At 40.2% G+C, this 24,200-nt stretch overlaps 2 protein-coding genes and 1 pseudogene across 8 annotated transcripts in view; 2 read left to right on the top strand and 1 right to left on the bottom strand.

Moving 5' to 3' along the window:
- Positions 1-4,318: 4,318 nt before the first annotated feature.
- On the bottom strand, positions 4,319-14,644 carry LOC145544869 (nitric oxide-associated protein 1). The gene is made up of 7 exons (XM_081588264.1): positions 13,479-14,644; positions 12,394-12,558; positions 11,569-11,774; positions 8,935-9,066; positions 7,795-7,911; positions 4,910-5,030; positions 4,319-4,631 (listed from the first exon to the last, which is right to left on the bottom strand). The coding sequence occupies exons 1-7, from the start codon at positions 14,623-14,625 to the stop codon at positions 4,435-4,437; spliced, it is 2,085 nt and encodes a 694-aa protein (XP_081444390.1). The 5' UTR covers positions 14,626-14,644; the 3' UTR covers positions 4,319-4,434.
- An 856-nt stretch (positions 14,645-15,500) lies between these two features.
- Positions 15,501-24,200, top strand: part of POLR2B (RNA polymerase II subunit B) — a 44,155-nt gene continuing 35,455 nt past the window's right edge. For 2 of the 6 annotated variants that reach the window (XR_014081677.1, XM_081588218.1), the window contains exons 1-3: positions 15,501-15,622; positions 19,034-19,106; positions 23,053-23,203. Coding sequence is in view for 4 of the 6 variants with exons in the window: in XM_081588218.1 (XP_081444344.1) it covers positions 15,604-15,622; positions 19,034-19,106; positions 23,053-23,203 (243 nt within the window). In the remaining 2 variants the exon portion in view is untranslated. Of the gene's footprint in view, positions 15,898-18,174; positions 18,317-19,033; positions 19,107-22,383; positions 22,525-23,052; positions 23,204-24,200 lie in introns of those variants that run through there. The other 4 variants (XM_081588247.1, XM_081588237.1, XM_081588228.1 and 1 more) reach the window with 4 other exon arrangements.
- On the top strand, positions 16,943-17,915 carry LOC145544895 (vesicle transport protein SFT2A pseudogene; annotated as a pseudogene). The gene has a single exon (XR_014081692.1). The product of XR_014081692.1 is annotated as a vesicle transport protein SFT2A pseudogene (transcript).

The raw sequence follows: 24,200 nt of genomic DNA, 5'->3' as shown, positions 1-24,200 counted from the left end.
TATTAAAATCCATAGAACTGTACGTTGAAAGGGAAAAAGTTGCACTGTATAAAGGTGCTAGAAGCTTGTGTTTGTTTGAATTTTGAATCCCATCTGTCATTTATTCGTTATGTGACCCTGGCTAGTTACTTTTGCCTCAGTTCCATCTCTAAATACAGATAGTAGTAGTATATACCTCCTGCATGGGGTTGTTCTAAGGACTCAGTTAATATATATATAAAATGCTTAAAACAGTGTCTGGCTCACTGTCCTAAATAAGGGCTGCGTGTGTGCTCAGTTGGTACAGTAGTGTCCGACTCTGCGACCCAATGGACCATAGCCCTCCAGGCTCCTCTGTCCATGGGATTCTCCAGGCAAGAATACCGGAGTAGGTCCTTCTCCATTTCCTCCTGCAGGGGATCTTCCTAACAGAGGGATTGAACCTGAGGCTCATATGTCTCCTCCTTTGGCAGGTGGGTTCTTTACCACTAGCACCACCTGGGAAGTCATCATATGATCATAGCAGCAATGAATACTTTCAAATACAACTGTCCTGAGGTGCTGCCTTTAGGCAGGATGGGAAGAAACCCTAGAAAAGTGTCAATGCTAAGTCAGCTTTCCATTTTTCAGAGAAGGCAAAAATCAACCCCTCAGATAGAAAAGTCCCTTCGTTCTCCTAATTCATTCATACACTGAATCCATACAGCTATTTTCTGGGGACTTAGTGAAAAGTTAGAAAGGAACTTTGGCTGTCTCACATGTCCAAAATCACCTGATAATGTGGTCTCTATCCCACATTAAGAAACAGATAATGTGTCTTTCTGTGTGTATGTGGCCTCAGTTTTCTCAGATCTACCAGTGCTCCTGGCCAGAGGTACTCACAGTGTCTGTGATTAAGCATCATACCTATTGTACCTACCAGTGAGAATATTAAGACCAAAGAAATCTTTCCACTAGGTTTACTACTCAGAAGGCAAATTCTGAGAATTATGAGAAACAAAAGGAAGCTTCTGAAAAACAGGAACCTGAAGCTCCAAGCCACAGGTATTTGCTCTAAAACTCTAGACTTAGGAATTTTCAGATCATGAAACTCTTGTACTAAACGAGAGAATATGTATGGTCTTTGACATTATGGGGAAAAGTGATGCATCATTCATACATGACGTTAAATTATTAATCTTAAGCCGTTGCCACCTACTACAGGGCATCAGTGAGACAGACAACAGGACAAAGATATTAAGAGCAGGCAGAGGTGCTATCTGTTGGATTCACATGAGTCTGAAGTCTTGTTTTTATTGTTTAAGCATTACTCTGACATTTGAGAGAAAACAATCCCTTGGGGAGGAGAGCAGCCAAGAGAAAATGGAGCAGACTGAGAAAGAATGGAAATGATTCTGTTGCTCCACAAGACAGCCAGGTGGGAGGGAAGCCAGGGTAAATGATCAAAGGCCGTCTACAAAACAGCTCACCTTAGCTGGAGCACGGGGTGCCTATTCTGTGAAGCAATAAGAGGTCTGCCGTGTCTGGCACCACTGGAGCTCCAAGTTAGTCATCTGCAGGAAACCAGCCCTGATTTCCATTTAGCAGAGAGAGAGTGATCAAGAAGCACAAGCACACAGGATTATGTCTGTTCTCTACTTCTCGATTGTCATGGGAAGTGTTGCAGGTAACAGAGACAAATTAGACACTGGGGAACTACACAGTAAAGCCCCAGTGATTAGTAGAACTTGCTGTTTAAGCTTCACTGAAACTTTGAAGAAAATGCTGTTATTTTAAAAGGGGAGAAAAAGAGAAGATGGAACTTCAACCCCTATTCTGTGGACATGAGGGGCTGTCCTGACAACTTGCTGTTAACTTCTACTCTTTCCTGATTCCTGCATGCTGCCATGGTATAAATGATTAATGCTGGAAGGGTACTCTTCATACTGAGACCAGTGGATTAAGAAGTATCAGTAAGCTGACTTAGAAACCAATACAGTAAGAGAACTTTCTTAAAGCAAATCCACTGTGGATCAGTTGGATAGACAGCAGTGATCTGGGCTGCACTAGGTTGGCAGAATGTGGAGTAAATTAATAGCAAAACCTAGCACCAGTCTCTACTGTCTATTCTCAGAGGGTTTTTTTCATCTGAGGTCTTGTAACCACCCTTTCTTGGCTTCCTTGCCTGTTTTTGCTGAGAATCCTATAAAGTTAGGACTGAGAAATATATAGTGTAATCCCTTCATTTTATAGATGAGAAAATGAAGACCCAAAGAGATTAAAACCAGGGAAACTGAAACTTAGTAAATTGCACTGTTTAAAACTGCTAGCAAAGTACCTTGGAACATTTTTAGATATGCCTCAGTGAAAACCATTGAATTTTAGAGGTAAGAGAAACCTGAGAATATAAACTCTGAACAATTAAAAATGCAATCTCTGCTAGTTGAGACGTCTAAGCCTAAAGAAAAGATAAGGAGGGAGAAATGTTCGCCTTTCTGAAATACATAAATTTTCAGGATAAATACAGCATCAGTTTTTGGGTTCTATATTTTTCCATAAATGCACGTTTACCATATTTTCTTCTTTTTAATCTAAAGATTCAGGCCTAAGCTCCAAACTGCAAACAGTACACAAATACGATGGTCACAGTTTTAAGTTACAAAATTTACAGTATTTCATTTTCTCTAAAAGAAACTAGAAATCAGCCACCATTTTCTTAACTTGGGAAGCTACTGCCCTCTGGAGGGTGGGTCTGGAAACATCAGGGTTCGCCATTGTCACAGTGAGGAATGGGGCAGGGGTGCTGCTAGTGGCATTTGGTACTTGGGGATGAAGGATGCACATATAGAACCACTTTCCCCAAGATGCCAATAGTGTTCACTTTGAAACATAATGAAAGTGAGACCTACGGTTTTTGCAAGTAGTAGTTTTTTTTTTTTTCATTTTTATTTATTTTTGGCTGTGCTGGGTCTTTGTTGGTGCAGCTGGCTTTTCTCTAGTTGTGGGTAGCAGGGCCTACTCTCTTGTTGCAGTGCATGGGTGTCTCACTGTGGTGGCATCTCTTGTCATGGAACACGGGCTCTAGGGTGCGTGGCTTCAGTAGTTGTCACACAGGGGCTCTAGAGCACAGGCTCAATAGTTGTGGCACACAGACTTAGTTGCTCCACAGCACGTGGGATCTTCCCAGACCAGGGGTCGAACCCATGTCTCCTGCATTGGCAGGCAGATTCTTTACCACTGAGCTACCCAAAAGCCCTACAAGTTGCATTTTAAAATACTGACCATTTATCCTATAATGACCTACTTAGTGAGGGAGGGCGGCTCGAATGTATATGTTGTCAGAGAATACAGGAGTATTAAAAAGTTAATGCTAACCCTAAGCCTAACAGGGAGGCCTGGTGTGCTGTGGTTCATGGGGTCGCAAAGAATCGGACATGACTGTGTGACTGGACTGAACTGAACTGAACCCTAAGCCTACAGAAGTTCAGGGATCTGTTTCAGGCCAATTAACTTCACAGCATTCATCTCATCATGGGACCTGGGACTTGACTCGCCAGTTCATTGTCCACAGCTATGGGGCCACTTACTCAACTAGGAATACTTGAAGGTAAAGACTTCTGACTGGTATAATGTTTTATGTACAGTGTTTACAGACAAATGTTGATAAAATAGTTGAAGTACTCTGATCCTTGCAGAATAGACCTCAGATTCCAAAAAGATATAACATATATCCTTTTCTAAGATTTTCAGGCACTTTTAGATTATGTAAGGGAAATTTCTACTTGTTTTCCAGATTTCTTTCACTGCTGCTTCCCCTAAGTAATAAAAATAAGACTCCGCATTTCCGTTTACATCCTCCAGCTTCCTCATGGCAGGGTGTGGCCATGGAAATATTGACCACTGGAAACTGTGATGTGGGCAATTTCTAGCTCTTCCCTTCTTTTCAGTAAAGTAGCTGCATGCTCTTCACTCTCTTCTCTTCTTCCCATTGCTGTGAAAGGATGACAACCTGAGCAACCACCTTAGACCCAGAGATGGAAGCCATAGTGTGTTCCCCAGTTGGGTGCTTGGCTGACTACATGAAGTGCACCGGTTACTCGCTTCTCTCATTTAAGCCAGCATATTTTGTAGAAATTAACTTTCTGCCATTTTCTCTTAAGCCAACTGCTAAGCTACTCTTTCGACTAGATTTTAAATGAGAAGTGCCATCTGGTCTCAATAACAAGTACTAGTGGGAGAAAACAATGTAGCAGAACTCTTTTTTAGGTATGTTTGAATCACAGATACACACATGTATGTACCCTACTAAAAAAAATAACGTGTTTACAAACAATTCACTAAAAAGAGGTATGGTCCTTGGTAGTTTAAAAAGGGTGAGGGGGTTTTATTATAGCAGTATTTATTAAAATGCAGTGCGATGCACACAGAACGTTCTATACAGTTCATCTTCAATGTGAACAGGTCAGCTTCACGTATCTATCTTTTCTTCTGCAGATTGTACACAAGGGCAGGAGGCCTTTTGGTTTTATACGCCACACTTCCCTTGATGCGCTTTCCTTTGATGTTAACTATATGTGGCAAGAGAGGGCGCCGGACTGTCAGAACTGTCCCTTGAGGTGTATAGCCTCGGAGTTGCAGTGTGTCCTTAAACTGCGGTGTTACTGCTACCCAACCTATGTAGGCACATGAAAAAACACAGACGGTGTTAGCAACCATCCTATTAAAAACACCAAACACAGCTCCAGATGGAGACCCAAGGGAAGCTACTGCTGTCTCACTCCATTTTTTTTAAAAGCATACAATGTATTTGTGAAAATGTACAGATTCATTTTCAGAGCAGGTTGCATCTTATGAATAATCTAGCATGTATTTCTTAAAATATTTGGCTTATGTCAGTTAAGGCAAATCTGTATAAAAATATGCTAAACTCTTGTGCTTGATGTAAAATTACCTGCAGAGGAGAACTTGATGTCAGCCACTGCTTCAGATTCCCCAAGTCCTTCATCTAATGTGATGTCTTCAGCAACAAGAGGAGGAAATCCTGCCATTCTTTCTTCTCCACCCATTGGTACCTTCCATTGGGAGGAGACAAAGTTATTTGGAAATTCAAATGAAACCCCTGATAACTCTAATATTAAGTAAGGCACTGATAAGATAATACTGTACAGGTATCAAAAATAAAACCCTTTTAACCATTAAACTATTGAAAAAAACCCTCAGTCACTTCTAGATCAAATGAAAAGCCCAGGAGCTCTGTGACAGGATGAAGCCTATGGATCCCAGTGACAAGGGCCCCATGGCATCCATCTGGTGGTCACCTCCAGACAGCAGAATCTTACTAGCTTACACTGTTTTGAGAGCCCTTCATAATGGTTTAAACACAGTAACTTTGGGCAATTAAGGCACCATCCCTTCAACTACCTTAGGTCTTACAGGCCTGTCTGGACACATAGGTTAATTCCTGCTTCATTAGAAATCAAGGGTACCTGGATAATGGTTAACATCAGCTCTATGTTTACAGGTGTTTCCATGTATTGGAAATAAGTGGATAATAGTTTACCTATTTATTAATGGATTTCTCTGTGTTTATCACTAAGAACACAAACATAGACTTTATGGTCCCTGCTCCCAAGGAGATCAGAAGGTGGAAATAGCAAGTAAATTAAAGGTAAGAAATGTGATGAGAGGCAATCTATTAAGTACTATGGTTGTGAAGGGAATAATGAATGTGGCTTGGTCAAGTAAAACATTAATGAAGAGCAGAATTTTGAAAAATAGGTTAAAATTACTCAGTGTTGAAAGGTATTCTGAGTAACATACAGACACAAAAATTGGAAAAAGGATGATGAGTTCAGAGAATTATAGTTTAACTGTGCAGAGTGTGTTGTATGTGTGTGTGTGTATTAGTGATGAGGCTTTCAGTTTCGACCTCTCAGTAATGTGGAACTAACAAGGAATTATAAGGAGGAAAGAAAAAAGAATGAAAAAGAATACTGTGACCTGCTTTATATTTTGGAAAAACCTGTACAGTGCAGGATTTGTCAACCTCAGCACTACTGACCTTTTCAGCCAAATAATTTTTTGTTGGGGGAGGCTGTCTTGTGCATTGCACAATTTTTAGCAGCCTCTACTCAGCGTCCATTAAGTTGTGAAAACCAAAACTGCCTCCAGGCTTTGCCAAATGTTGCCTTGCGGTACGAGTCAACCTGGTTGAGAACTACAGCTGTAGTGGGGTGGGGGTGGGAGGAAGACAATAAAACTGGAGTCCAGGAAGTACCTCATAATCTCAGAAAGCAGGCTACAGTTTGGACTGTGAGGCTGGTCTCAGTGATGATTAGGAGGCAGGATTGACTTTGTTTGACTTGGGAGATGAATGAAAACCAGAAGGCAAGGAGGAGGCACAGAGCGGCCCAAGAAACTATATGATGAGGGGAGAGAAACCTGAGTGTCACTTTGAGAAGTATCAGTGAGTCCACCCTGAAGAATACACAGATGCATGAAGGCGGAGCCCTGCCCTCAAATCCTACATGTGTCTGGAGCATAAACTTTAGGCCAGTTATTTCAATGGAGTCTTAATTTCACTCGGGCGTTTTTAGGAAGTCCAGAGAGAAAGAAGCATTTGCTTCTGAAGTCAGGTTGGTTTTATTCTGGTTGAAGGGCAGGTGTGCGTTTTGACTTATTTTTAGTTGTATGAGCATTCATTAATGTAAATCACATCTGCATTGGCTGCACCTGGTATTTTTGCAGGAGCTATGTCCCAACCCCCTCCTCATCACCACAAACACTTACACAGCAGTGACAATGGTGCCCTGGTACTGGATCCTCTCCACAACCTGATGGTGTGGTCACAACAGACAGAGGTAAAGGAAACTTGCCTGAAGTCACACAGCTTCACTAAGTGGTGGAGCAGAGTAGGATTTGAACCCAGCCTTGGTGCAGTGACCTTAACCATCATACACTACAGGCTAGCCAACAGTGTGTATGCAGGTCTGGTTAAAGAACTATAAACAGGCCCCATTCAGTTTCTGGCGAACTTGGAACAATTTCAGTGGCACAGAAAGGGCACAGCAGGGACTGCAGAGGATGGGAGGTGAGGAGCAGGAGTCAGCGTGATTGTAAAGAAGAGGAAGGAGTGGGACACTAAGTTTTGTTTTGTATTTGAAAGATCAGAGAAATTTTCACACACTGCTTAACGGGTCAAAGGAAGGATCAAGTAAGCAGGAGAGAGGACGTACGATAGTCTCTAAGTGTTTGTGATTAAGAACCTGGGAGGAGAGCTTTTCTACTCAGACAAGGGCTTCTAAGCTCAGCACTATTCACATGTGGACCAGATAATTCCCTGTTGTGAGGGGCTGTCCTGTGCATGCATTATGTTTAGCATCATCTCTGGCCTCTACCTATTACATGCCAGTAGCATCACCCAGTTGTGAGAAAATCCAACATCTTCTCACTCACATTATCCAGCGCAACTTTTTGAAATGATGTGACCACTGGACAGTTGAAAAGTGGCTAGTGCAAGTAAAGAACTAAATTTTAAAGTTTATTTAATCTTAATTAACTTATTGAAATAGCCACATGTGGCTACCATATTGGACAGTGTCACCCAGAGAAAACCCAGCTCGTTAAGTATCCTGGGATCAGTCCAATCCAACATCCCTTTTCTTATCAGAGCCTGTCTTACTTTAGAGCCAAAATCCTCAAGGTGAACAAGGTCAGGGAGAGCTAGCTGATGGTGTAACAAAGATGGTTTTGTCCAACGAAAGCTTTTTATCAGGGCTGTGGGACTACCAGTGTGTATTAACCTAACTATTCAACCATGAAATCATGTTGACTCACCTTCAGTAGCATATGACCTGCGTGCTTCTGATATATAGTATCTGCTTTGTCCAGTGAAGTAATGTGAACAGGAAGGAAGTTGGAAGCCACAACTGTAAACAAAGCTGACTGATTTCCCTTAAGAAAGGAAGAAAGAACTTATCTGTAAAATGAAAACTTGGAAAACCAGCACATTACAAGGTACACTTAAAAAAATGTGGGGAATTCCCTGGCAGTCCAGTCCTTAGTGCTCTGTGCTTCCATTGCAGTGGCCTGGGTTCAATCCCTGTTCGGGGAACCAAGGTCTTGCATACTATGTGGTGTGGCCAAAAAAAAAAAAGAGGAAGGTAGGAAAAACATGGCAGAAGCAGTGCACTTAACACCCATGTAAATAAACCTATGATACCTTATATACACTTTGTGGATACTTAAACAAATGTCTATTTTTATGAAAAACAAATGAAAATACCATCTGCTTTAATTGTCCCTGTTTGGTTTAAACAATAAAGTTTGGTTTAAAATGTTAACATTGTATGGTCTATAAAAATGTATGTAAGGTTTGAAGTGTGTAAGGCCAAATTTTCAACAAATTATGAACAAACAGAAACCCAAGATGTGTGCTAAGGCAATGGCCCACAGGTTACACTGAGTGTTGTTGGACATATCCATCTTTCATTTTCCACTTTTCTGCTCACTTTGGCAAAAATGGGGAGCAGATCTATAGATGCTCTAAAATCTCTGAATGATGCTATGTAAATGAATACCAAACCAAAAAAATACGTGTATGAAAGTATACATGTCATTGGATATAGAGTGTGGAATTAATTTAATGCATATTAACTCTGCCCCTAAATGTATGACCTCTGATTTCCACAGAAAAGAATACCACAGGAGAGGAAAACTATCTTTTTTAATGTCAAGCTGTATGGGACATTCAAATGTTTTTTGAAGAGAATGTTTTTTAAGACCTATTACCTTTTCCCACCATTTCATTATCCCAGATTTCTATTACAGACATTTTAAAACACACACATAAAACAATTTCAACCCCCACACAGTCATGACCTAGTTATCAACATTTTGCTAGTCTTGATAATATCTGCTTGCTTAAAGTAAATCCCAAAAATAAAGTCATTTTTCAATGGTACAGACTTTCCTTACCTTCAGAAAATCTATGCGGCCTAAGGCACCCAAAAATAGAACCATTCCTGGTTTTAGCATAAAAGTTCTTGGAATAATGGAATGTGTTGGCAATACAATATTTACTTCTTTTTCTGTTAGAAGACTTAAAATCTGTAAAGTAAAGCACAGATTTTTTTTGAGAATTACTTTCAATTAACATATGCCGTATCATGTTTTACCTGTAAGATAAAAAGTTATGATTATATATTCCAGGCTTCACAATACATCAAAGTATGTATTCCAGAATTTGCTGCACATAAAATTCATAGCTTCTTTCTGTCAATCAATTATAGTTGGCTCAATTTATAGTTGGAATCAATTTATAGTTGGCTCTACTCTTGTTTCACAACTTAATCTTAAGTAATGGCAATATACAGGTATATGAAACAACAGCATCCTCTGAATTCTGTCAAATTTGGTGTGATCTGAACACATTGATGATTCAATCCCAGAATAGAAAAATATGTTCTCTTGTCAAGGGTTCTAGGGAGCAGCAATTCTCAGGTAACGGTAAGGTAATGTGGTATGTTTTGTCCTCGTGGCAGCTATGCATGCATTAAATCATTAAATGAGAGTGATCACCCCATTCTTCTTGCCTGGATAATCCCAGGGACGGCGGAGCCTGGTGGGCTGCTGCCGTCTATGGGGTCACACAGAGTCGGACACGACTGAAGCGACTTAGCAGCAACCCCATTCTAGGCTCAAGTAAAAAGCTTGAAGAACCTTTTCTAAATTCCAGTATTCACTTTCCTTATTTCCTACAAATACTCAACAACAACAAAAAAGGTATGGATCCTGTGACTTCTGAGGATGAAGATACCTAAATAGACTAGAGAAAATGGAAAAGAAAAGCCAGGAAGTACAAGATTCTGGTGAGACTAAAATCAAAATCTGACTAAAAAAATTCGAGAAAGTAAAAAAAATGGCTTTTTTGAACTTGTTTCTTAAAGAAAAGTAACAAGAAAATTTAAAAAAATGTAATATCTAGGGAGACTTGAAAGAAAATACATAAGGGGGTGGCAAGTAGTTTTCTTCAATATGTGTGTTTGAAAAGCACATTTAAAGGCCCTGGCAGGAGAGAAATACTTTAACCCTTTTAGCAAAGACACTCATACTTCCATTTTACAACAGAGTTCCTTGCTTTAGTTTGGGAAACACTGGTTCAAGGCATTAAATAAATATATCAATAAACTGACAGAGAATCAAACTGCCTGAGAGAACTTTTGTATCTAAAAACTTGAGGGTCTCACTGCTGGCTATAGTCGTTAGCAAATGCTTGCCTTTTTGACCAATTGACAAGAGGGTGTACCTGACTAAAGGAACTGCTATCCTTGACCTGCTGCTGCTGCTGCTAAGTCGCTTCAGTCATGTCATTGCCCTAACTGAGCCTAAAAGTTAAAGATGAGTGGGTAAAGTTAAAGTGATAGAACATTACTAGGAAGCAGTAGTAATGTTCAGTAGTAGTGGGAACCAGTTTCCTAAGCTGAAGCAAGGAACTCTATTGTGAAATGGAAGTATTAGGGTCTCTGCTAAAAGGGTTAAAATAGTTCTTTTCTGCATGTGCTTTTTCAAACACAAATACTGAAGAAAACTACCTGTCACCCCCTTACATTATTTTCTTTCAAATCTCCCTAGATACTATATTTTTTTAAATTTCCTTTTTCTTTAAGAAACAAGTTTGCAAAAGATTTTTAGCCACTTTTTTTACTTTCTCAAATTTTTAAAGTCAGATTTTGATTTAAATGTTACCAAATTCTTGTACTCCTTGGCTTTTTCTTTATTCTGTGAAGTTCTGAATTGCTAAGGGAGTCAAGATTGGACACAAACAATGAGTTGATCCTATTCTAAATTAGGTTCATCTGAGGGGGCACCTACTTAAGAAATTTAGTACTTTGTGTCACTTTTTCAAGAAAAAAACAAATTAGAACTCATGCTGGAAAGTGTCCTATGTTCATAGCTTATTCTCAGAATAGCTGCAGGAAATGAAGACAAATCATCTGGATTATGTCAGCACAGTCCCCATGTTTGTAGGATGAATTAATGACAGAGAACAAAAGCGTAGAGTAAGAAAGAGAGGACATTATACTTTAAAACATTTCAATGTCTGGCAAAGGGACCAAGGTATTACATTTATTCCATACACCTTTGGGGAACAATAAGTACAAAGTATGTACAGGGAGACTGCCCAGCTCAATATAAAGAGCAGGTCAAAGATCAAATGGGTGACCTTGGGACATAAGGTGACATTGCTTTAGCTGAGTGTGAGTCCCTCCTTACTTCAGTTCAAGGCGGGTGCACCTCTTGGTGAATATGTTATAGAGGGAATTCAAGTATGGAACAGATGGCTGGACTGCAGTGACATTTATGATTTCTTCCAACCTTAAAATCTAGGATTCTGTAAATATTTCTCTAACTAAGGTAAAAACCACAAAGATAGAAGTAGGTTGTCAGCAGTGACGCCTACCAAATGGCATATAGATTCACCAAGGAAACAGTTCGATGAATGAATCAGAACTGAGTCTAAAATGAAAGGATGCCTTTTTTTCCCCTGCTGATTAAAACAGTACTCCTGCACTTGAAAGTTAATGTTTCTAAAAGACATGAAGTACATACACAATTTTCTTTTGTAATTCCAGGGGTGTCATAAAACCAGTGGGCATCTTTCACATCTTCTGGGGTCAGTTCTACTCGTTTGGTGGATTTATCTGCAGCCATAACAGGTTCATTTTCCATGTCAAAGGCAAATGAATCAGCATCAAATTCAAAGGCAGCTTTATCCTTCTGTGGTTCTGAATATGAGAATGTTCTTCCAACCCTTCCTAGAACAAGTTATATTGAAGTTAGTAGTCACTCCTTTAAAGCTTTTGACTCATAATTTTTATGTTTGCTTCAAACAAGTTACTAAGACTAACTATGGTGTTTGGAAGGAAGTGAGACTACAATGATATTTTTGCTCTGTTTCTAAATGCAGCCGGAGTCAGACTGTTGTAATGATGAAACGCGCGTGTGGCTGGCTGTGCACATTAGGTGGAGGGGAAGAGTGCTGGAAATCAGTTTTACATAAATAAAGATTGGAAAGAGATACTAAGGAAATCCAATTTAAAGCTGTTACAGTTCAACAACTTGTATGGTCTGCAAGGAGGGGGCTGGTATCTTAGTGCAAATGCTTCTACTTCTACTTCTAACAATAGCCAGATAGGCGGTTATTCACATTTCCTTTCCTGGATTTCTTCAAGTATCTACCATCTCAATTTTCCCAGTGCAATGAATTCTGGACTTCCAAACAGCAGCCTTGCCTCTAAAAGGTCTCTATGTTCTAAAAAGAGGGAGTGTCTCTTCCCATAAAAAACTGGCTAGCCCTAGAGAGCTGTATTTCAAGATGCTCAACAAAAAATTTTAGCATAGAGTTACACTAGTTTTCCTATAGAAGACACTTACCTACTAAATAACCATGCTTTTTTAAGAGATTCAGTTTATTTTGTTCTTGTTGACTAAGATCTTCTTCTGCTTCAGTTGCATCTCTCTTAAGCCTTTTTTGCCTTTGAAACATCCTGTAAGGAGTTGGGTTACAAATAGGAAACTTCAGAAGGTTTAATGTAGTACCTGAAATATCAAATACATACACTGTTATAAACATTGTACAGGAAAATGGAATGAACATTTAAGAGGATCTATACTGTCTTGAGTACTATGATTATTTCTCTTAACTTTCATGACAACCCTCTACAAAATTATTCTTACTTTACAGATAAGGGAATAGGCTCAAAGACTGGCTCTCAGGCTCAACTAGGATTTGAATGCCAAATCTTAGGCCTGATCTCTTTCCATCTTCTGCATACTACTAACTGGTATAAAAAGCACTTCTGTGTATAAGTCTCCCAAAGTCCAGGACAGAGAATACAGTTTACCAAGCAAAGTTAAACACTGGTTTCAAAGGAACAAATGAAGTAGTTCATTTTGCCAACTGTTACATAAAAACAGGTCACAGAAGGATTCATTCTGCAATTACTACAGATGTTTCTTAAAGCCACAAAGTTGACTTTTATTTTCAACAAAGCCATACATCATATTGCATCAGTGAATTATTCATGTTAAATCTCTATAGAATTCTCATGAGTAAACTCAAGATATGAAGAGTAAGACCGAGGGATGGAAGGAGGTTTTCTCTACAAAGTAAAAGGACTTTCTGGAGAAACTTACACAGGACTAAAGCTACAAGGGAAACCTTCAACAGAGCAAACACTGCTTTGTCCTCTGGTTCACCTACAGTGCTTAGAAAAGTGGCTTGAACATAGGAATACTCTATTGAGTATTTCTATTTCTATTGAAAAGTTACTACAACATATACTGAATTTGCAAGCACTAAGCTGCCACGTTAGAGAAATGTGGACAAAATAGGTAGAGAAATTTTAAAGGGAAGCGTCCCACCAGCCCCTGATGGACATTAAGGAAGAATACATGACTAGGAGAGTGAATCACGATCGGACGCGTCGCGCTTCTCAGAAAACGAAGGGGACGCTCACCAGGCCAAGCAGAGATGGTGGCCCTGTCGATAGCTTCAGCGCCCTTGGCGATGCAATAATCGGACTCCAGAAGCGTATTGAAAAGAGTGGACTTGCCAGCGTTGGTTGCGCCAACCAAGTAGACGTCGCCGCGGTAGCGCCAGGAGCGCTGGAGCGCGGAGATCAACTCCTCAACTCCATAGCCAGTCTTGGCGCTGATGAGCCGCACGTCTCTGAGCACCGTGCTAGACTTCGATGGAAGATTCGCATTGTCCTCCCCGTCCTGTGGCCGGTCCCCACTGGGATGTTGAGGTCTTCGGTTGCCACGGGGCGGCAGGAGCCCGGCGCCGATACATTCGTCCCACAGTCGCTCCCGGAGCCGCTGCCGGTAGTTGGGAGTGTCCTGGGGCAGCAGGTCCACCTTGTTTCCCAGCACGATCAGTTGCTTGGGGCCCACCAGGGCGGGCAGGTGAGGCAGCAGGGCATCGGGCAGATCCAGTAGGTCCACCATGTACAGTACAAGAGCTGGCTCGGGCCGCCGCAGCGCGGCGCTCACCACCTCCAGGAACTGTTCCTGGCTCACCTGAAGGCGCAGGGCACGCCGGTGATGCACCAGCAGCCAGCAGCGCTGGCATACGGTCCGCTCCAGCCCTCCTTCCTCCGCCACCGCGCTGTTAAACTTCTCGCTGGGCAGGTAGCCGGGAACGCCGGGGTCCTGGCAGTGCAGCTCCGCACCGCAGCCAGAACAGTTCCGGCCGCTGGGCGGCACCGTCGGGTCCGGGTGCCCCACCACTCGGTGCACCCGCCGGCCGGCGCCTAACTTCTGCTGCCGCCTCTCCTCCCGCCGCTGCTCTATCCGTCTCTCCTCCTCCTCCTGCCGCTGCTGCAGCTCCCTCAGCTGGTCCTGGAGGGGCGCTTCCGACTCCGAATCCGGGACGTACTCAGGGAACAGAAAACTCTCCTCCAGGTCAGCCCCTCCTGGGTTACCCCCAGTCGCCGTCGCGCCACGAGGAAGGCCACGTCCCAGGCCCGCTGGGTGTCGGGAGGAGAAATCGGTAGCGCATCTCCTCTCGAGGAGCGTCTCCCGGACGCCGTAGCGCGCTACAGCGGGAGTGGGTCCCCGCAAGAAGCCGCAGAGAAGCCTGCGAGCTAGGCGCGCGGGCAGCATGAGAAACGCAGGAGTGGGCAAAGGGGCGGAGCCACCTTTTTGCACGTGCCCTGTGGCCCCAGATGAGCGTAAAACAGCCGAGACAGGCCGGGAGTACCTGAGCGCTGTCATTCGTCAGCGTCGCACTGAAGCTCCTCCTCCTACGTCTAATCTAGTGAGTTCTCGCGATGAAGGCTCTGTGGCCCAGAAACCTACTTAAAGCGGTACCGGGGACTTAGATTAGCGTAGGTCGGTCGAATAGGCTGGTTAGTCAGGGTTTATCTACTTTCAGGCTTGTTTAACGCGCTGTCCCTGGCCACCACCACCACCCTGGCGCTGTTAAGAAATCACATTGTTAGAAGCTACGAATTTGTCTTTTGAACTGGAAAATTAAAAATCGAATGTCGCAGACTTACAGCCACAATTAAAACCTTTTATTAATACATCTTCTTGGCTTTTTTCGGGTATCATTATTCGTGCAGCAGCATTAAAATCACATTTCTTAAACAATGTAAAAAATATGACGCATAGTTGATGTACACAAATCCTTCTTAAAAGCTTCGTGTTTTTAAATCTTTGGAACTGAAAAAAATAGAGCACGGCGACCATTAAACCTTTTATTATTAAATCTTCTTTCTTTCTTTTTTTTTCGGTGCCATTATTTGTGCAACAACACTAGAAAACAAAGATTCATTGGCAGGAGTCAACTCAGAGACTAAGCAGCGGTCCTCCGGCTCAAGAACAGGAAATCTCAACCCACAAACCGCGCATGTGCAATACTAACCCTTAAACCACGTTTTTTTTTTTTTTCTCTTGCCCTTCGCGCAGGCGCAGACCTTAATTGGAGCCTTTGTGGGCGGGGCTTCGTGTGGGACGCGGAGTATTCTGGGAACGCCGGAGACGGAAATTACTTCGCCTCGCTTTGCTGTGGTCGGTGGGAGCTACGTGCGTTTCTGCGTGTGATTTCTAGATTGAGGGGTTCGGGAACCGTTTGCCAAGATGTATGACGCGGACGAGGGTGAGTGACCAGTCAGGGCACTCCTCGGCGACACATTTACGGGGGGGGGGAAACGTAGGGAGTTGGACGAATGAAGGATTTGCTGCCCCTGCCCAGCCTCCCCCACCGCGTCCCCAGTCCTTTCCCCACATCCTCAGGCCGGATCCGAGGTGTTGAGAGGTGGAGGGTGCGGGGAACATAGCCTTTATGATCTCGGTCAGGGGGACTTTTGTTCTCTTGGTTGAACCTGACACTCCCTTCCCGTATTGAAAGTAGCCTGCAGAACCATACGGCAGGTACAGTTGTTTTGATTTCGTCTGAAGCAGAGCTCCTTTTCAAATTTACGTTAAGGCCAGAGCTAGTGGATTTGTTCAATAGTTTTTGAGCGTCGGGCTGTGCCAAACATTGTGCTAGGTTCTGGAAATACACCGGGGACAAGGAATATATTTTCTGTATATGTGTGTGTGGATGGGAGGCAGGGTTTGGTCTAGTTTGGCATTCCTTCATGTTGTTATATGCCTAAGTAAATTATCTTAAAAGGTGATATTTACATTTCCTCTTACCACGAGATGACGCAGTTCTTGATGGTATGTATTTTACTGAACAGGGACACTATGTCTCTTTTTCTTTTTACGTGTAGAAATCTTAGTCATGAGTAGTGTATTTTCATTGCTTATTTTTAATTCTTCCTCTTCCATTCTCTAAACTCCTTTTTCAGAGTTCATTTTCTTCTAGCTCCCAACCTCCTGGTTGCCCCTCACTCTTCTGTTCCTTCACTTACTTCATGGAGAAAATAGAAGCAGAAACTTAAGGTCTACTGTTTAAATTTGTGTCTCATTTTTATCTTGCATCTAGAAATTTATTAGTATCATTGTATTCTTTTTCTTAACTTCTGTTTGTGGAAAAAATTCAAAAAAAAATCTTAGCTTAATTTTTTAGTAGATGATATATTCTCATTTTTCACAAGCTAGAAGACACAGAAAATGTTAAAAGGGATAAATGATCAATAAATATAAAATTAACTTCATTATTATTGTTCCTTTTCCAGCTTTATTAGCGTCTCCTGTGTGCCTGTGATAATAACATCTAGTGTGTCATCAAAGCTAGAAATCTCTAAGCCATTTTAGATACCTTAGTTTTTTTTACCCCTTTTCCCACATGGAGGAGTCAGCAATTCCAGACGATTCAAGAAGCATTTATTAATATAATTTATTTTGGATTATACATCAAATTTTGAATCAGAGTTCGTAAGTTTTACAGACTGTGTATATAGGTCAGAATAGAAAAACAAAAAAATACAGCACACATATTCTTTTACATAAGATGATGAGACTATTTCTCATGGAGAAGCTTCGGCAGGTCCTGAGCGGCCAGGACAAGGAGGAACAGGGCCTGACCCTGCAGGTCCTTGATGCCTCGTCCCTTAGTTTTAACAACAGACTGAAGTGGTTTGCCATATGCTTTGTCAGTGGCATCTTCTTCTGCATCCTTGGAACTGGATTGCTGTGTCTCCCTGGAGGCATAAAGCTTTTTGCAGTGTTTTATACCTTTGGAAATACTGCTGCATTAGCCAGTACATGCTTTTTAATGGGACCCGTGAAACAACTGAAGAAAATGTTTGAAACAGTGAGATTGCTTGCAACAATTACGCTTTTGTGTTTCGTGCTCAGCCTGTGCGCTGCTCTTTGGTGGCATGAGAAGGGACTGGCTGTATTATTCTGCAGATTGCAGTTCCTGTCGATGACCTAGTATAGTCTGTCATACATCACATGTGCAAGGGATGCAGTAATTAAATGCTGTTCTTCTCTCCTGAGCTGAAAACTGTTTGAAAAGAAAGAGACTGAAAAGACCTTTTGAAAGTCGATGTTCTGTTTTTGGTGAAGTGGCCTTTTCCTGATACAGTGATCACTCCAGAACAACTGCACTGACCATCTAAGACCATTTTGTATACTGATAAAACTACATACCCATTAAACTGTTAAGTGCCTGTGACAGTAAATTCATTATGTGCCATTAATACGCTCTTTCAGAGACAAGAATATTTTAATCATTGTCAATTGTAAATGATTTTTATCCAGTTTTTAAATTTTTTCTAAACAGCATTTGAGATGTAAACATTTAAGGATAAACCTACACTGCAAGATATATTCAACTTTTTTGGTGGCTTTTATGTGTTTACATTTTTAAAATGTCTTTTTAAAATAACTTTAAATGTGAAAGTTTTTACTTTAAGCATTGCTCTATTGTATGTAATAAGAAATAATGTAGAAATCTTCATAATTTAAAAATAAACCCACACTTGGAAAAAAAAAAAGATGAGACTATTATTAGGACCAGTGCACACTGATTTTTCAAATGCCCCATTGTACACATGATTATTGCTGCATGACTACCCCAAAATTTGGCTGCTTAGAAATTATTTAATACGTTCATGAATTAAATGGGCTAGGAATTGGGCAGAGCATAGTAGAAATGGCTTGACTGTTGCCTGATGCCAGTGGTTGGCAGACACGAAGGCTGGAGATTGACACCTGGGGATTGTGATCTGGAGTGTTTACTCACAATCTGCTCTCAGTGCATCTGGCCTCTAGCCTAGGGAAATTCAAGGACTAGGATTGCCAACTGGAACATCTCTAAGTGGCTTCTCTGTTTAGGCTTTCTCACCTAAGTATATCAGCTTTAGAGTAGTAGGGCTTCTTAATCACAGCTCCAAAAGTAAGTATTTCAGCAAACAAGGTGGAATTGCATTTCTTTTCCTGATCTAAAGCTTCTAAAATTGTGTAACATTGGTTCAACTGTATTCTCTTAGTTATGGGAGATTTTGAAAACCCCTCAAGGGGAAGAAGCATAGACCAACCTCTCCCGCCCTTATATCTTGACGGTAGGAGTGTTAAAATCACTTTATGAAAGAACATGTAAAATGGAAGATACAGTATGGCCATCTTTGGAAAATATAGGCTGTCATCCCTGTCCATGTATGAAATGTTGCTGTAATAGACACTGCACCTTAATGTATTGCCCAGCTATTGTAATCCTTTGCTGACTCCTCCCTCTTAGCCTAATCTCTGACTTTGGATCTGAGGACTGTGAGCTTGCTGTTAGTTATTATAATATATTTAGCTGTTAATAAGAGTTACATGAGCTATCTGGAGAGGATGAAACAGTTATAAATTCTTATGACTTGTACTGAACCTTTCTAATGAGACCTCTTTGTGAATTGGGAGAATACCTATGTGACATAGACTCATGTATATGTACATACATACATACATTATTTCAGTACAATTCAAGTAATGATTGAGATTTTGTGGAATGGGGTAAAGCAATTGTTTCTAATTTAGTATAGATAAATGTGTTTCTGCTACCTCACATGATAGACATGAGATGTGAACTAGTAGTATTGCAAGTGAGAATGATTTTTTTTTTTTGCAGATATGCAATATGATGAAGATGATGATGAAATCACCCCAGATTTATGGCAAGAGGCTTGCTGGATTGTAATTAGGTAATGTTTTAGACCAAACTGAATAAGTTTTAAAAGGCACTGTAAACCATACAGTGATTTCCTGCTTATTCTTTGCTTGAAAATTAGATATTTTATGTGAATAGGCTTCATGAGTGCTGGCTTGTTATTATTTAAGTATCTAACTTTAACTTGCAAGGTATTTTGATTTATAGAAAAATTATGCAAGAATTCATGTATACACTTCACCTAGATTCCCTAAAGGTTAACCTTATGCTATGTTTTCTTTGCTTTATTCTTCATCTATCTGCTTTTTTTTCTGAAATATTTGAGACTTAGTGACTTACCTAGGAATATTCTTTCACGTAATCATAATCTAAGTTATTAAAACAAGAAAATTAATACAGTAATCTTATTTAACCTAGAGACCTTACCCAGATTTTGCTGGTGTCCCACTAAAGTTGTTTGGAACAAAACAAAAATTTTCTGATCCTGGATCCAACATAAGATCATATATTACATTTAGTTTTCATGACTTATTCTTTTGTCTCCTATAATCTAGGACAGTTCCTTAGTCTTCCTCTTTTTTTTTTTTGTTTTTTGGTTCCAAAACCCACTATCTCTCCAAAGCGTCCTATGGCCTCACTTTTTTTTTTGACCTTGACATTTTTGAAGAATACAGGCTAATTACTTTTTAGACTGCCCCTCAGTTTGGGTTTGTCTGATGCTCATAGTTAGATGATTACTTTTGATAACAATGATGTTCTGCTCTCAGTGCATTATATCAGGAAGCATATGATGCCTGTTTGTTACGTTACTGGTGCTGTTAATTTGATTCCTTGGTTTTCTCGCTGTTTTAAATGGATAAAGTCATAACAGGTTGTATTTCAACCCACATTCCCATTCAAGTCTAAGTGTAATTAAACTGTTAATAAAACTAAGCAAGAAGCTTTACATACAGGTAAGAAAAATAACTTTTAAGTAATAAAGTCACCTCTTGCTATGTTGGAGAAGGCAATGGCACCCCACTCCAGTACTCTTGCCTGGAAAATCCCATGGACAGAGGAGCCTGGTAGGCTGCAGCCCATGGGTTTGCTAAGAGTCGGACATGACTGAGCGACTTCACTTTCACTTTTCCCTTTCATACATTGGAGAAGGAAATGGCAACCCACTCCAGTATTCTTGCCTGGAGAATCCCAGGGACGGCGGAGCCTGGTGGGCTGCTGTCTATGGGGTCGCACAGAGTCGGACACGACTGAAGCGACTTAGCAGCAGCAGCAGCAGCAGCTTGCTATGTTAGGATGTAAAATGCTACATTTCTGCTCTCTTACCAAAGTGACAGTTGCTTTGTATATAGTAATATGACGATGCCTCAGCCTCTTCCCTTTTGAAGAATACATGCTTATGGATTCTGCTAGTTGTGTTTGAAGTAAAACAAGCTTTGCTGAAGATTGTTTTGTTAAAAATTATTGAATTTATGGGATGTGAGTAGGTATTTGTTTTTCCTATTAAACGTGGACTATAAACTTCACACTGAGACATTTACATCTTCTATGATTTTTAGTATTAAACATCAAGAGACATTTTACTAGGAAACAAGAACCAGCTAGATGTTTGGAGGATGCCTATATTTGGTGATCGCCAGGGAGACAGAATGTTTTGATCTTAGCCAAAAAAATAATTGTTTTCAACTTATGTGGCAAATTGTTGAAGGATTAAATACACTATTTGACAAGTCCTTGCATTTAACGTTTCTTAGAGAATAAAATGTTGTTTGATTTTTACATTTTAATTGATTATAGGAACTTTAACTATTGTGAGATGATGTTTTGTTTTTCCACTATTTGATGTCAAGTGATCTTTCCCAGGCATTGTGAATGTGATAATACTTAATATCATAGTGACTTTAGTAAGATGACTTCTTGTACATCAGTCATGGTAGTTGTTATGTAGTCACTGTGTCCGACTCTTTTGTGGCCCCATGGACTATAGCCTGCCAGGTTCCTTCTGTACGTGAGATTTCCCAGGCAAGAATACTGGAGTGGGTTGCCATTTCTTCTCCAGAGGATCTTCTTGACCCAGGGAATGAACCGATGTCTCCTCCATTGGCAGGTGGATTCTTTACGACTGAATCTGGGAATTCAGGGAAGCCCATCATAGTAGTAGATACCATAAATAACAACTATTCAAAATAATAACTGTTCATAAATAAGAACTGTAGTTTAGGTGTTTAAAGGGTGGCATTCTAATGAGGTACTGTTCTGATGATTTGGGGAAAAGTAGCTGTGGTTCAGCTTCCTGGGAGGATGAAACTTGCCCTTAGTTTTTTAAAAGATTTTTCATTGTAAATTGTTCATAAAAACCATTGTTGTTTACTTTGCAGCTAGTGCCTTCCATGTGTCTCTTACATACCAACGGCTGACCCAAATGGTTGTGAGAAATTTCTTTCCTGATAACTCACAGTCTCTACTGAAGGAAATTACTTTCACCATTCTATAAATATTTACTTACTTTTATTTATTTATTTGGCTGTACCAGGTCTTAGTTGTGGCATGTGGGAATTTTTAATTTTGGCCCACGAACTCTTAGTCGTGGCATGTGGGACCTAGTTCCCTGACGGTGGATCAAAACTAGCCCCCTGCATTGGGAGCATGGAGTGTTAGCCCCTGGACCACCAAGGAAGTCTTTGCCTCCATCATTCTTGAAGCTGTACCTTATATACGGGTGATTGTTACTGTGTTCTCTGCCTTAGAGAACTTCAGATATTGGTAGCCATGGGTGACTGAATCAGGGTGGGACCCAATGCCAGCCAATTTGTAGGCTGGCCAGCAACCTGTGAGATGATCTCCTGATGTGGAAACGGGAAGCTGATGGTTTGTTGGGCTATGCATGTTGCTCAGAAAATTGGTGTGAGATGAGGGAGCTAGTTAATAAGCAAAAGGGGCTAGAAGCTAGGTCCAGCTATGCAGCTCTTCCTGTGTGATGGTGAGGGGAAAGAATCTTCTTGCAAATAATAAGTTGTTTCTTTTTGAGCCTCTGTCCTTCATTAGGGCTTTCACTGTTTGATTTCTGTGTCTATACCACTAGCTCTGATCTCTCAGCCTTGCTCCATTTTTAATGATCAGTCATTTGCTGAGTATTTTCACTTAAATGACTTTGCCTCATCTTACCTTTAACATATGCAGAATAGGATAATCTTTAACCTAAAATTGAAATTCTTAACATGCTATAGTTTAGTCATTTACATCATCATCTTTCTTATTAAAATTAAAGTTCTTATTTTTATCTTTTTTTCCATGCTTTTTTTTTGTTATATAAGTTCCAGATGTACAGTGTTATAGTTCAACATCTGAATATACGACAGAGGGATCACCGCCACAGTCTAGTTATCATCCATCACCATACATTTGACCTCCTTCACTCATTTCACCTTATAGGCAGTAACCACCTTCTCTCTCTGGTAACCTCTTATCTGTTCTCTATAAGTTTTTTTTTCTTTTGTTTGTCTGTTGTTTTGGGTTTGGGTTTTTTTTTTTTTTTTAAGGTTCCACATATGAGTGAAATCATGTGCTATCTGTTTTTCTCTTATTTATTTCTCTTAGCGTAATATTCTCATGGCTCATCCATGTTGACGTTTTTCTCTTTGACTATACATTTTCTTTAGTTTCAAGAAATGTTTCAAAGAGATTGGATAAAGTTTATAAGGGATATTTATAAGTTAAGGCTTTCTTATCGTTCTTACATTGTGTTCTAGTAATTTTACCCACAAGTATAAGTCTCATTTCTCCAGACTTAACAAGTTCTACAAAGAAAGTGTTCCTAGTCTCATGCCCTTTTTAGATACATGATAGTATTTTATATAGTGTTGGGTACAGAGTGATTTCTATTTTATGATTAATATTTGTTGAATTTAATGATAATGAAAATGGGGAAATATGCTAGAAAACATCAGTGAGTTGTAACTGATTGTAAACTCATATTTTCCCAGTTCCTATTTTGATGAGAAAGGTTTGGTGAGACAACAGCTGGATTCTTTTGATGAGTTTATTCAGATGTCTGTTCAAAGAATTGTGGAAGATGCTCCACCTATAGACCTACAAGCTGAAGCTCAGCATGCTAGTGGAGAAGTTGAGGAACCGGTAAGATGGTTATTTTAATAAAGTAACATAAATAAGGGTATTGATTTGAAATTTCAATCCTTTTCTCACCTGGCTTAAAGGTTAGAAAAGAAAGGAGGTGTTTTTTGTAGTGTACTTACAACAGTTTCTATCAGCTCCTGATTTATTCTTACTAATGGAGAGATGCGTTTTTGCAAGTAATGCAGAACTGTTAATTCTTATTCAGATAGTAGGTATTTAATAGTCAGGAAGAGGAAACTCAGAGATATGATGAGCTACTAAGAGAAGCAAGCCAGAAATAGTCATATTACTTCAGAAAATCTTCCTTTTTTCTTTCCAAGTGTAAGGAATTGAAAGAAAAAGTAGGTGAAGGACTTCTCCCTTGTTTATTTGTTGCATGAAGTACATTATTATATCAATATAAGAGATAAGGGAAAATCACAAATATATCAGCTCTTTTAATTTTTCTAAATTTGTTTGTAGTCTTATTTTTTTTAACACATGCATGTTTTCAGCATTGTTAAAATCATAGCAGGGCTATCATTTTAGAATCTAGTTTTAAGTGAATGATTGTAAAGAAGTGTGTATGTAGTCGAAAATAATGACTGTCCCTAGTTTTTTTTTTCTTAATTTATTTATTTTTAATTGGAGGATAATTGCTTTACAATGTTGTTGGTTTCTGCCATACATCAACATGAATCAGCCATAGGTATACATATTTCCCCTCTCTCATGAACCTTCTTCCCACCCTGGTTTGTTTTTTTTTTTTTTTTTAAGCACTATTTATTTATTGGCTGCGTGGGTCGGGGGATCTCAATTTCCCCAACCAGGGATCAAACCCAGGCCATGGCAGTGAAAGCCTGGAATCCTAGCCACTAAGCCACCAGGGAATTCCATGTTCCTAGTTTTTGAGTAGAGAGGCAGCTTGATCGGTCTTGAGGGACAGGGAAAACTAAAAACCAAAATGAGGTAGAAAAGAAGTAGAATTAGACAGAGGGAGAGATTATTATTTCCTGCC

The sequence above is a fragment of the Giraffa tippelskirchi genome, chromosome 1, assembly GCF_054371585.1.
Source record: "Giraffa tippelskirchi isolate mGirTip1 chromosome 1, T2T-mGirTip1v1.2.pri, whole genome shotgun sequence".
NCBI classification, from domain to species: domain Eukaryota; kingdom Metazoa; phylum Chordata; class Mammalia; order Artiodactyla; family Giraffidae; genus Giraffa; species Giraffa tippelskirchi.
Note: the sequence above shows the minus strand (reverse complement) of the source record. Positions and strands in the feature narration are given on the sequence as shown.